This window comes from Camellia sinensis, chromosome 4, assembly GCF_055761805.1.
Source record: "Camellia sinensis isolate YWXY chromosome 4, ASM5576180v1, whole genome shotgun sequence".
NCBI lineage: Eukaryota > Viridiplantae > Streptophyta > Magnoliopsida > Ericales > Theaceae > Camellia > Camellia sinensis.
The window spans coordinates 166,462,270-166,476,315 of NC_138964.1; the positions used below are offsets into that span (position 1 = coordinate 166,462,270).

Genomic DNA, 14,046 nt, shown 5'->3' on the forward strand with positions numbered 1-14,046 from the left:
ACATTATTATTATTTTTATCTTGGTAAATGTGAGAGCATGTTTGGTACGATGGAATGGATTGGAATGAAATGTTCATTCTAGCTTTTCATTTCCTTTCCTTTATTTGGTATGGCTTATTTAAGCGGGAATAGTCATTCCATTGGAATAGCTATTTAAACAAAATGTGGAAATGTCCATTCCTTTTTCCAACCTAAGAATGGCTATTTCATTCCATCGTGAAATTACCATAAAATTTTATCATTATTATTATTTTTTGTTGGTAAGTAAAAAAAATTATTATTATTTAACTACTACAATTATTTCATTCTTTTACCACCCTAACGCCACCGCTGTCACCATTACTGCTACCATAGTTGCCGCCACAACCACCACATCACCATACTACCACCACCATACTACTAATGTCGCCACTATTACTATCACCATTACTGTTGGCTGCTACAACCGCCGTTACTACCACTACAATAAGTTGGGTCTTGAATGACGAAATTTCTGTCTCCAAAGAGTTAATTTCGTCACTATAAATATTTGTGAGAAAATATTTTCGTCACCGGTTTCGTCATTGAATGTTTGTCACTAAAAACCACTATGACGAAAAATAATTTCGTCACCAATGAAATTACTTCAGTGACGAAATTTTTTATCACCAATAAAACAACATTTTGTCACAAAAAATTCTCATTTTCATCACCAAATAGTTATTTGGGAAAGAGCTCCATCTAGGAAATGGAGCATGAAGGACGCCAAAGAAAAAGACCTTCTTATCGAGCTGGAAGCACAGGGAAGGGGGCACGCTTAGTGACATACAAAAAGGCAGGACTCACATTCCGTAGTTCTCTACGAGAAGACGGAGCTCAGATGAGAAAAAGAACCGTAGGAAGAAGTCGCAATAACTGCCGCCTTCAGTTAGGGAACTACCCTTCGCCTTGTCCTAACATATCCTCTACTTATACAACCCTGTACTTCTACAACCCTTGGGTTGGTGACCCCTTAGCTCAACTTTCAGTCGGGCAGGGGCGATCCATTTTGATCCTAAAAACCATACCCCCGCCTTTTTCAAGAGCGGCAGGAGAAAGAAAGAAGCTGGAGGAGGGAGGCTCCGGATCTGCACTGATCTATTAAACCTAGCTCATGAGAAAGAAACCACAGGGAAAGCTTCTCTATCTATTAAATTGGTTATTCAGGTTGCTTGCAGTCTACTCTTGTAGTTATGTAGTTCGTTCATAGAACCTATTATCTACCTTTAGCCAAGCGCACCACCAGGAGCAAAGCTAAGAGCTCAGTGAACGCAGTCAGGCCCGACCGCTTATCTAGGAGCAGATCCGCACCATTGGCCTTATACCATCATATGCCCCTTCCTTTAATCCCTTGCCTTTCCCCTCTTCAAAGAGTCCCTCTAACCTGGGATGGGGCCTTCCTTATAACTTTAGTTGACAAATAAATTTGTCACACATGTTGATCATTGATGAAGAAATAATTTCGTCACAGTAACATGTAAAGGTGACAAAATTTTTCGTCACACATGTTAATCATTGATGAGGAAATAATTTTGTCACAGTAAGACGTAATATTTCGTTACAAATATATATATATATATATATATATATCCTATATATATATATATATATATACGTGACAATTTTTAGTCACCAAACAACAAAATCAATGAAAACTTTCATATATAGGATGCAATAAATTGTCACAAAAATTGTTTATTAGCGACGAATAATCACTTTGTCATAATAACAAGTACAAATGACGAAACAAATTCGTCACTATACTTGTTCCATATTTGATATTTCAATTTAAATTATTATTTCACAAATATCCCTGCTCCTATCCCAATAGCCTTTTAAATGTACCAAGAAATCCACCACACCACTGCACACAAAAATTCAGTAAACAATTTATATTATAAATGAAAATATATCCATCAAACAAATTTAATATTAATCCATTAAGTATAATAAAAAAAACCATCATAGCAAATTCCAAAATGAACTAATGTGAAGTCCACAAAAAAATAAAAATAAATAAATAACACTTGACTAGGTTTAAAACTAAAACTATGTACCAGTTCAGGAAAAAAAATTCAACAATTGATCTTGATTTGCAAGTATGCTTCCAAACATCATCAAAAACCAATCTGCAAAGAAAATAAACAAGGAAAACATTAATATATTATGAATTACATCTAAACTCATATATAAATAATTTTATTTTATAAACCAATTTAGTAGAAATGCATATAACAATCCAAAACTTTAAAGAGTTGAGGTAATCCTTGATGATAAAATAACACGGATAACAGAAGATGTCAAAAGATTGCAAGAATACCATATATTACTATCACTAATGCCAGAATATATTTAATAGCTCAAAAATATAATGTAACATTGAGATACATTTGATTTGCGACAATGAGTCGATGACTTCTTCAATGAGGTAAATTTGATCAATGGAATTAAACACAAGAACCTTGTAAGATTTTTGGGTTGTACCATTGAAGGTTCAGAAGGTCCAGATTGCCTTCTTATTTATGAATTTGTACCTAACAAACAAAATGCAAGTTATTTGTTAATCTCTAAATCACGTAGGCTCTGGCTAAGTTTCATGTTCCCATTTTATTATTCCCCAAACACAGGAAGTACAACTATATATATAACTACACTAAACATATAGAGAGATAGAGAAAAGGATAAAAACATACCTGAAAATAGTTCTCTAGAAAAACCCAAATGGTCTTTGTCACTTGCCATTATAACCTATGAAGCATGGATACTTCAAATAGGAAGACGTATCCGTATCATATCCGTATCGGATACCGATACTCCTCGGATACTGACGGATACGTATCAGATACTTATTAAAAGTATCGGATACTTCTTAATTAATTTTTTATTAATTTTGAAGTATTGGATACTCCGATTCACATATTATCGGATACTTCTTAATTAATTTTGAAGTATCAAATCTTCCAAGTCACGTATTACTCCTTTTACAAAATTAGAATTGTATTATTTCTTGCATAACATCATGATATAATATAGTTGCGAGAATAAATAGAATATTTTTACAATACTATGCTTAGTTTTTTTTTTTTATAAAAATAACATAGTAAGCTCAAATAATAGAAGTCATCAAATTGGCATATCTTCATTATATCATGCGTGTCCCCTATAACTACATAGAAGTAAGGATTAATAAGATAATATAACAATAGTAAAATTAAATATCAATAAATAAATAAGAAAATAAACTTGCATAGCATATTTTTGATTAGTGCAAAAGGAAAAAACATAGGGTCAAGTTATGGATTGTTTTGATATTATAATATCAACATATTAGACTTGATATTGAAATGAAATATTTGCAAGACCTATTGAAAATTTAAAAACTAAACTAACTATTAGCTTAAATTAATACTTAATTCTTAAAGATTAGTATTTTGCATTATAAAGTTACTGTGATTTCTCAACATTCTTGAGCTTATGTGTAACTCATTGCTAATAATTTATTTATTTATTATTTTTTACAAACGTATCCTAGCCATACCCGTATCCTACTTTTTTAGGTTTTGCTGTATCGCCGTATCTGTATCGTATCGTATCCGTATCCGTATCTCGTATCTGTATCCGTGCTTTCTAGATTACAACCATAAGAACCAATTTTGCCTTCGGAAATGCCATCTGAATTGTATCAGCCAAAGCTTTGGCAAATTCCTTGGTATGTGCTGGAAAACATAAATCATATAAGCTATAACCCTTAAATTTCGTTTATAAAAGATTGAGGTTGTGTTTGGATCTTTGATATTAGCCTCTAACTAACCCTTACAAATTTCGTTTATAAAAGATTGAGACTGTGTTTTTTGGATCTTTGATTTGAAGAGGGATTTGTGAAGGGAAAAAAAAAAGGCAGGGAAAAGTGAAAAAGAAATAATCTTATATTCCTTTTTTTTTTTGTTTTATAAATTCCTCCACAAATCCAAGAGCCAAACATATCCTGAAAGACAAAAAAAGTTTATATGGGCACATCCCCTTGATGCTCGTTCATACCATTATTTTACTTGACAAAAAAGAGAGTAAAAAAAGAGTGCAACTTGACAAATTTTTCATGAGTAGCATGCACATTACACAAAATTTAGGTACACTACATAGACATCTCCATAAGGGGGAATCAAACCAAATCTAAACAATACATAGAAGAAAAAAAATAAAAATGAAAGCTAAGTTTCCAATCAATAGATGTGTATGCTTTTAGTGACAAGCACAAGATATAGGTTCAGCTTATAATAAAGGCACTAACAAGAAGGAAGACATCCGAATCAAACCTTCATAAATTAATATAGTTGCTCCAGACAGTCCTAGTGCCTCGGCTTCCTTTGATGTTAAAAACTGACTTCTCCTAAGCAAATATGTTTGCTCTAAACCAGAGCAAATGGATACATCTGAAATTGTCCAACCTTAAATTCCCAATAAATCACCCAAAATGTTAATCAAACTCAACAATGTTTTATTCCAAGTCAATTGAGGTTGGCTACAAGAAATGTTTTTTGCCATTTTCCATATCGTACTAATGCCATGCGAAGGTAAAGATCATTCTCAAGAAGTGAAACCAGATTCAAAACATGGGCAACACAGTCATCAAAACAGTGGTAACTTGGATGAGTGCATGAGTTATAACTTATAGGTAGGCAATAAGTGCATGGCACAAAGTGAAATAATTAGACAAACAAATATGCTTAGTAACAAGCATGCAGGTTGACAAGTGTAGCTTACAAGAAATATTACAACTTGAAATTATTGAAGAATGTGATATGATTCGCGTTGCATGGACATGGACACAAATCACATATTTGACACAAGTTGGATATAGAAAATTTTTGTGGTAATATATATAGCAGTTTTACAAGTTGGATGCAACAAAATTTTGTGGTAGTATATATAGCAGATTTGTTCTAATGTTCTGGGAAAAATGGAAAATAGAAACATAACGCACAAGTGGCAGTTGCAGCATTTTGGGGTTGGTGAGATCCAAGCATTGAGAGTTTTACATCAAACAACTCAATGACCTGCATAATTTGATATAAAGTTCATAGTTCATATAACAACCAAATATGTCAATGAACATTAGACATATAAGAAAGCAAAGCATTAAACTACTTCATGAAGTCCAAGAAATTGTGTACCTATTGAAAGTCTTCAATTTGAATCACTATATCACAAGATTAGTAATGTTTGCCATATAAATTGCTCAAGCCCTTTATTGCACTTCTATTTCTGGGATCACATGCAGATACTACAGTCGCAAACATAGAACATGCTTTATCATGAAGAATATGCACAATATGTGGAAGAAATGGTCCACCTAGCACCACCTGAAAAGATGAACCAATAAGAAGAGCCAAGTTTGACCACCAAGCACCAAAAAATGGGAATATGAGTCCAGTACAGACATAAGATGAAGGCCAGCTGAAAAGTGTCTGCTTCAAGCATTGGTTTCCTGATGAGAATCACAGTTCCAGCATGAACAGGAAGGAACAACCCCGTGACATTAGTCTTGAACTCTTCATACTCAATGCGAACCTCATTCGTGCAATGCTTTTGCTCCACCAAAATGCAATTAAAATAATAATAATAATAATGAAAAAAAATTCTATATTTCCTAAAATCCAAGCACCCATTGGTGAATAATAATCTTAAAGGATTTATACTCTAAAACAAGGACACTTTCTTATCTTTTTTTCTTTCTTTCTTTCTTCATCTATTTTTGTGTGTGTGTGTGACAAGTCTAAAAGAAGGAAGTCAAGTATGAGATAATACTACTTTTAGAAACCTGTTAACATTTATTCTAATGTGGCTGGATGTCACACAAGAATATAAACTTCACAAACTAAAAACGCTAGCATACCACATTTGTTTGTCGAAATTGAGACAGCAAACAAGGTATTTCTTGGTAAGCAGTAAAACTAACTTCAACCTTATTAAATGTATCGGTATTTTTGCGATAACTTTTTATCCTACTATCAGATTGAAGTGATTTTTGTGGCATTGGAAAGAAGATTCAAAGTTTTACAAGTTCATATTTCACGAAGATTTCATGAGCCTATTGATTTTTATTTCTAAAATGGACTATAAGTGGACTGAGTGCAAAAAAAGCGAGGTTGGGCAAATTGGTCTTGTCTCTCACAAAAGGAGTTTATACAAGTGAAGTAGAAAGCTTAAAAATGAAATTATGGCATGACCAAATCAAGAAAGAAATTGTGATCACATGACATTAAGGGGGTGAAATAAGCAATTGGAATGCCGGTGGTTTAAATTTCTAAACATGTTGCACTACCAAAAAAATCTAACAACTGATCATCAGAAAATATGCAATAAAAATGATAATCCCTACAATATAATCACCTATGGAAAAATGACCATCAGAAAAATATACCAAACAAGAAAAGAGCATCACCACTTAACAAAATCTTTCAAAGCAAGGGAAATATTTCACTGAGCAGAATAAATAAGTAATATAGACTAGGGAACTGCACACATACCTTCACCACCACTCATGGTCTCCAGCAGTAAGTTGAAAATATGTCAAAGCCACAGTGATGAAAGCAGTAACAATTAGGAGAATGATGAGGACTATAAACAAGATGTTGTATATAGTGTAAATCCTGTGACCCCAAACATTCACAAATATGTAGTAGACACTGAAAGGAAAAACACAGCCATTGCCATTTGAGAAAGTGCTCCACGATACGAAGGCAATGGCGGGATCTCTCTAGGATATTTTGTGGTGCGAACAGGAGCTTGAAACTCAGCTTTGCTATTCTTTCCTGCGATACCACCCAATACTAGCAAAGGTGATGTGACGAGTCCATATGAGAACTATCATCACAATGGTACCAAATGGCAGTGCTGCTGTGGCACTATTAACAATTGCAACAGTGTTGAGGAGGCAGAATGTGAAAAGCAGAGGTCCACAAAACAGGATTCTAGTCAATAACAAATTTCTGCGAAGTCAGGGATTGAAAATTAGATCAGCATTTGATATGCAAAAAGTAGAACAAGGGAAAATAAAAAATAGCAGAAATCCCGATTGTCTACATCTCTCTGATCATCATGATGTACTGCCATCATGCACCACATAGATTGGGCGAAGAATATATTATTGTTGTCCCATTTCAAAACAACTTCCAAAAGAAAAAAAGAGAATTGAATTTTGATCATTTCCGACAATTTGAGTTTATTATTAGCAAAAAGAATACGCGTGTGATGAATTTCATTTTATTCACTCCAACATGAAGTAGCCAAACCTCATTTTTAAAAATCAGTAGGAATGGCTACTCTACTTTCATTGTCCTAAGTAATGTTTAAAAGAAATCTACAAAAACAAATTTACATCTTTCTTAACTAGACAAAATATCAAAGAACAATTATCTATGTTATGCAAACTCCAATGCAAAAGTAGATTTCCCTAGTAACCATTTTTTAATAAGCTTTGCCATGGTACCAACTGAAGCTGTACAAAAGTGTTTTATAATAAAATTTTCATTTTTCAAGATATCAAACTCTCCCTCTATTTCTCTCTTAGATACACCAATACAAAAATCCAAACTCTCTGCAAGTGTGAGTGAAAGAGAAAAACATCAACTACTTGATTGGTCAAAAAACACAATGTAAGCACATACTTTATAAGAATACAATATTTTCAAATGGTAGAACAAAAGGGAGCACTTTTATTTCATGAAAGCCCTAGTTCTCTAATTCTTCAAATCCAAACAAAACAGGTTCTATATATTCAAATGATAAAGAACAAATTTTTTTTTCATATTCTCTATATTCAAATAGAATCCTTAAGAACCAACAACCTTAAAGCCAATATATTATAAAGGTATTGAAACAAGAAACAACTACAAGAAATGAGGCTATACAAAGTCTCCAAAACTTGGAGACAGGAACTCACGAGTCTTGGCAATAAATCTACACAAAATCATATTAAAAAGTAGAAGTAGAATCCAAGGCCACATACCCAATTTATTCCTTCCAGTTGGCAATAGAAAGAGGTTGCAGTATAGCCTGCAATCTCAGATGTAAGAGCCTTTCAAACCTTCAAGCACATAGCGCCGACAAAGTTGAAATCGATGAACCGATCGGAGATGCAATCAAACGTAGTTTTTAGATCGTTACAGTGAGAAGCATCGAGGAGGCACTGCGAGACCTCCGCTTTGCACCAGAAATTTAGATCATTTCAGATTGTTGCAATCGATCGGTTGAGAGAGATTCGGACCAGAAATTTAGATAATTTCAGATCGTTACAATCGATCGGTTGAGAGACATTAGGGTTGAGAGAGTGAGTGAGAGAGTCGATCGATTTCCCTCAGATTCAAAACAAGGATGCTTCACAATAAGAATGTGGTAATATTAGACCATTTCCAACGGTTCATTAAACTTACATCAAATTTAAAATTTGATAAAAAAATTATTATTTGGTACTCAAATGGTTGCACTAAATCGGTATTAAAATGAGATTTTATCAAAATGAGGGCAGAATATTGATTTCATCAAAACACTGTTTGTGACCGTTGGGGGAGACCAACAGGTCAACCAGCCGGTTGACCAACCGGTCGACCACCAAAAGGTTCAAATAGTTCCAAGAAAAGGTTCAAACAGTAAAAAAAAATACCTTACCGGTCGATCAGCCGATCGACTAACCGGTCGACCACTAAAAGGTTCAAAAAGTTCAAAAAAAAAAAAATTCAAAAAAAAAAAATTTTTTTTTTGGCCTAACCGGTCGACCAACCGGTTGTCCCGATGCAAATTTAATAAAAGTTCACCGTTGGAGCGAGTGATATCAGATTTGATAAAATGAGTCATTTTTTACTCAGATTTGATGAAAAAAGAAATGCACCGTTGGAGATACTCTTATAAAAATAAAATTTGTTAGAATTGATTAAAATATTAATTTGATTTTTTTAATTGCACTTTCATCAAAAGTGTCTTGATTTAATTTTTTTAAGTGTAATTTTTAAGCATTTTTGTAATAGTGGATGAAGGAAAAACTGAAGCACAAAAAAGAGGGGGAATTAGTAGGGTTCTTTTTTTCATTGCGGCCAAATCTCAAAATTTTTCCTTTAAAATTGGTGATAAAATGATTTTGTTACTAAAAATTTTAAAATATTAAAATTATTGACGATAAAAATATATTTCTCACCAAATAATTTCAAAATATTTAAAATTAATTTTTCAAAAAAAATATTTAAAATTATCAGTGACGAAAATATATTCCTCACTAATAATTTTATAATTTTTGACAAAAAAAAATTTCTCACTAAAAGTCTCAAAATTTTAGCGTCACCCAAAAAAATTACAAGGAAAACCTTTGGTGACGAAATTTAATTTTTTCTTACCTAAAAAGAAGTATACATTGACGAAAATAAATTTCGTCACCTATTATTGTTCCTTTTTTTATTATATGTGACAAAATTTTATAATTCGTCACGGATTATTCTTATTTAGTGACGAAATTTATTTTCTTTATTATTTTTCGTCACCATAGGTTACTTAGAGAGCGAATTAACTTGTGTTTTGTTTTGTAAGAGAGAGAGAGAGAGAGAGAGAGAGAGAGAGAGAGAGAGGAGGGGGAGAGGAAAACTGATAAACAAAAATAAATGGGGGAAAAAAGTTAGTAGTCTATTTTTTTTCCATTACTGTCCAATATGTCAAAATTTTTCCTCCAAAATTAGTGACAAAATAATTTCCTCACTAAAAAGTCTCAAAATATTAAAAATTATTAGTAATAAAAATATATTTCTCACCAAATGGTCTTAAAATATTTAAAATCAGGTTTCTCAAAAAAAATATATACAAAATTATTGATGACAAAAATATATTCCTCACTAATAATTTTATAATTGGTGACAAATTTTTTTCTCACCAAAAGTCTCAAAATTTTGGTGCCACCAAAAAAAAAAAAAATAGTGGAAAAACCTTCGGTGACAAAACTTAATTTTTCCTCACCTAAAAAGAAAAATTTGTTGACGAAAAGAAATTTCGTCACCTATTATTTTTATTTTTTTATTATATGTGACAAAATTTTATAATTCGTCACAAATTATTCTTATTTAGTGACGAAATTTATTTTCTTCACTACTTTTCGTCACAATAGGTTACTTTTGTTGTACCACTATTGCAACCACAATACTACCTTACCATCACCACTAAGGCTACAACAATCTACTACTATCATATTATTATCATTACTATCACCACCATCGATACCGTTATTGCCACCGCCACAACCACTATTACGACTCACACTAGCACTTTTACAACTATTAATATTATCAAGATTTATATAAATTTTTAATTTATTTATTACTAGCTTGTTAATAAAATAAATAAATAAATAATAAAATTTATTTCATTTCATGAGTTTAATATGTATAATCAAACATGATCATCCTATTCCTATGTCATTTCAAGTTGACAACCAAACAATGAAACGAGAATGGACATTTCATTCCATTTAATCTTGTATTCTATTTTTTTTTCACAAATAATTTTCACTCTATTTTATTTTGTCATACCAAACATGTTGCAAAAAATAATCCAACGTCAACATTGGTATTAAGATTTGTCAACAGGACATGTCAAGCTATATTTATATAAATAAATAAAAAAAACAGAACATATGAAACTATTTGTTTTTAGTTATCTTTTCAAACACTTCAAAGAAATTAAGGTTCCGTTTGTTTTTTCACCAAAAAAAAGGGGCTCCGTTTGTTTGGTAAACCTGGAAGGAGTTTTGAATCCACTTTTTTTAAATAACGCGAGATTACACCAAAATGATTGAAAATTATATACAAGCATCTTTTAAATACAAAAACCTTATATAATATTTATTTGTAATGATTATTAATTTTTTTTTCTTTTTGTTTGTTGTTTGTTGTATGCTATTGTTCATATTCATAGGAGAATCCCTTTATGGTTTTGTACTAAAGTGCAAACCAACTTTGTTAATAACAGTGAAAAAATTATTTAAATACCCTTATGCCATATTTTCTTTCTTCCTTCTCTAATACATATAATTTCTTATCTTAATCATATATTTAACAAATTAAATTATAAATTAACCTAAACACCTAATTTATTATTATAAAATTACCTTAATCTAATTTATAACTCAATTTCTTATATTATAATATTTTAAATTAAACATACATGTTATATATATAACAAATTAAATCATAAATTAATTTAAACACCTTAATTTATTACCATAAAATTAAATCATGAAACTACTTTAATCTATTTTTTAATTTTTAACTCGATTTTTTATTTAATAAAATTTTAAAATAAACATAAACACACACACACACACACACACACACATAATTAAAATATAAATTAAACTAAACCCTAATTAATTATCATAAAATTACCTTATTTTATAACATTTTTAATTAGGATTTTTATTGATAAATCCATTTTAGAGTTGTTATAACCCATTAGGTTCACAAAGGAATATTATAACCTGATTAGTCCCATAAACTTTTCTTTTTATTCCATAAGGTTCATTTTTCTAATTTAATATGTTTACCTGGATTATTTTGCCCTTATATATTGTATGGGAAAGAAATAAACCTTCTCATATAATCCTGTTGATCAAATCTGCACTCCTCCGTACGACGTTGCTTTACTCCCTAAAAACACAAACGTGAGCTAGCCGGCGGGTGTGTGCCGGATACCTCTCCGATGCCTAAGTCAGCAAAATAGACAAATAGACAAAAGCTCTGTGTATTCGAGAATCAATGTTGTGTTACCTCTCCGTAGGTGATGTTATGAGCTTTTATAGGTTCCGTGTGGCACAATCCTAGTAGGACTACTACTCCTCCATGTAGAGTCCTCTTAGGAATCACATTCCTGAAAGATAATGCTTATCTTTCAACACCCCCCTCACTGCTTAAACCAAGTGAGATGATTTTACCTAGGTCGGATGTCAATACGACCAGGATAACATGGCCATGCTAAAGCCGCAGACTAGACCGAGCTCCACCTAGCTCGGTTCTTCCTTTCACTACGTGTACCTCGGTTCGACATACTCCAACCAGGCTGTTGAGATCATGCTAACCATACTGAGCTAGGATCGAAGTAACCCATAGCATGGTTCTGAGGAAGGCTCAACATACTTTGGCTCAATATGGTATTGTAGACACCCCATTTTTGACCGACCTTAAGACTCAGACGTCACCGATTGAGCGCTTGGTGATGTTGCATAATGTGCTTGTTCAGAAGTTTCAGAGTCGCGGCCGTGAACCCTGTCTCCGGACTTCCAAACCCTCTTCTGTGCCTTGTCTTGGTTTGCGAACCAGACTCAGTTTTCTCTGTTTCTTTTCCTGAGGGGAGAGAGAGGTCCCGTAGACCATCTCTCAGTGGCCGTAGGCTACATTTGGTGGCCGTAGGCCATTTTTCCCATTTCGGAGTCCGGTTCCCGGTTTTCGAAGCCGTCAGGCCGTGTGCCTCGGTTCGGGACCGCTTAACCATCTCCTATTGCTCTAATTTTTGGCATACATCTTATTTTCTCCCTTTTGAGGGACACTGGGGGCTGAGAAGCCCACTTCGTGGTCGAATGCCACTTTCGGTGCTTAACAGCCCATTTTCGAGACCCCGAACTACGTGTTTTGGCCCCGGAACTTTCATTTTGCAACGGTTTTCGTTCATTTTTGGCAGGTACCTCTGTTTTATCACCAGGGAGGTCACTGAAGGGTGGGAGACCAGCAATTGTTGCAGCAACCAGTTATACATCCTCCGACGTCCTCCGGCGCCCGTTTTTCGCACTTCCGGGCTAATGTTGAACACCTTGGGCCCTTTTTCTTGAACTTTGAACCACATATTTGTGATGTACACACATGAGAGGACCCTAAAAGTTCCTGGCCGGCCATTAATTCAACTTGACCCTTTTGACCCCCTCCTTCCGGGCTAATGTTGAACACCTTGGACCCTTTTTCTTGAATTTTGAACCACATATTTGTGATGTACACACATGAGAGGACCCTAAAAGTTCATGACCGGCCATTAATTCAACTTGACCCTTTTGACCCCCTCCTTCCGGGCTAATGTTGAACCCCTTGGACCCACTTTCTCGGACTTTTAACCACAGGGTTGTGTTGTACACAGATAGGAGGACCCCACCAGTTGGTGGCCGGCCAGAAAATCTGATTGACCTTTTCGACCCCTAGCCGGCCGGCTAGGGGGTGTGGCCGGCCGGCCACCTGCAACAAAAGTACCAGGCCGGCCGTATTCCTTGCACTGTGCACTTTACAGCTGTGAGGCTTTATCCCCCAGAAAAGATCTTTATCCGGGGGATATTTCTTGGGGGAAATTTACTCTCCTTTTCCCCCACCTTTACACCCCCTTGTTGGCCTTTATAACAAGCAAGCTAGATCATATTTTGGGGTTAGAAAAATTCATCTTCAAGCTTCCATATACAACTCCATTTCTATACCTCTCATTTCCTTGAAAAACCCTAAGTCCCTAACCATCATTTCTTCTACACCACCAAGCTCTACCACCACCACCTCATTTCCAGCAACAAGGAAGGTTTCTCAAAGGCCAAAGAAGCTGCAAATTGATCCAAGAAGCAACAAAAGTCTTAGTCTTCAAGGGTGAGTAACCTTTCTCTTCTTTGACCCCTTTTTCTTGATCCATTTGTAAGCCTCACTTGCTTTTTGTTTCAAGCTCCGGCCCTAACTGAAAAGGGCCCTCTTTTGAGCTCATATTCACTTTTGATTAAGGGCTCAACCCTGTTTGAGCCCTCCATGACACACTTGCTTCATTAATCTTCTTATATGTCATAATCTTGCATGCTATTTTTGGCCCATGAGAAATTTATTTTCGAGCATGTTGTAAACTGATATTAGGCTTATTTTGAGCCCCTCTTCAACATTGAAGAAGGGCTCAACACCATTTGGGACTTCCATGTTATACCTACCTTTATACTCCTCTTTTCTTCCCCTTTCTTGCATGCAATGGCAGCCTACCATGATTTTG

At 34.0% G+C, this 14,046-nt stretch overlaps 1 protein-coding gene across 50 annotated transcripts; it reads right to left on the bottom strand.

The window, feature by feature from the left end:
- Positions 1 to 1,659: 1,659 nt before the first annotated feature.
- Positions 1,660 to 8,393, bottom strand: LOC114289036 (dihydrofolate synthetase-like). Of its 50 annotated transcripts, none has more exons than XR_014327813.1 (9): positions 8,027 to 8,393; positions 6,546 to 7,007; positions 5,457 to 5,601; positions 5,190 to 5,378; positions 5,000 to 5,072; positions 4,332 to 4,448; positions 2,712 to 3,734; positions 2,407 to 2,552; positions 1,896 to 2,147 (listed from the first exon to the last, which is right to left on the bottom strand). XR_014327813.1 is itself a non-coding variant. In XM_082866822.1 (6 exons), exons 2-4 carry the CDS (start codon positions 6,559 to 6,561, stop codon positions 3,646 to 3,648), a joined length of 237 nt encoding a protein of 78 aa, XP_082722948.1. In that variant the 5' UTR covers positions 6,562 to 7,007; positions 8,027 to 8,393; the 3' UTR covers positions 1,896 to 2,147; positions 2,503 to 2,552; positions 2,712 to 3,645. The 50 variants fall into 50 exon arrangements, 1 of the variants encoding a protein (XP_082722948.1); XR_014327817.1 differs by having other exon boundaries at positions 2,503 to 2,552; positions 4,332 to 4,463; XR_014327812.1 differs by having other exon boundaries at positions 4,332 to 4,463.
- Between the last annotated feature and the right edge of the window lie 5,653 nt (positions 8,394 to 14,046).

What these genes read in the sequence shown, in the direction of transcription:
- LOC114289036 (XM_082866822.1), bottom strand. An exon ending in AACTATATTAATTTATGAAG is followed by an intron (nt 3,735 to 4,331) that starts GTTTGATTCGGA and finishes TATGTTTTCCAG; the next exon opens with CACATACCAAGGAATTTGCC.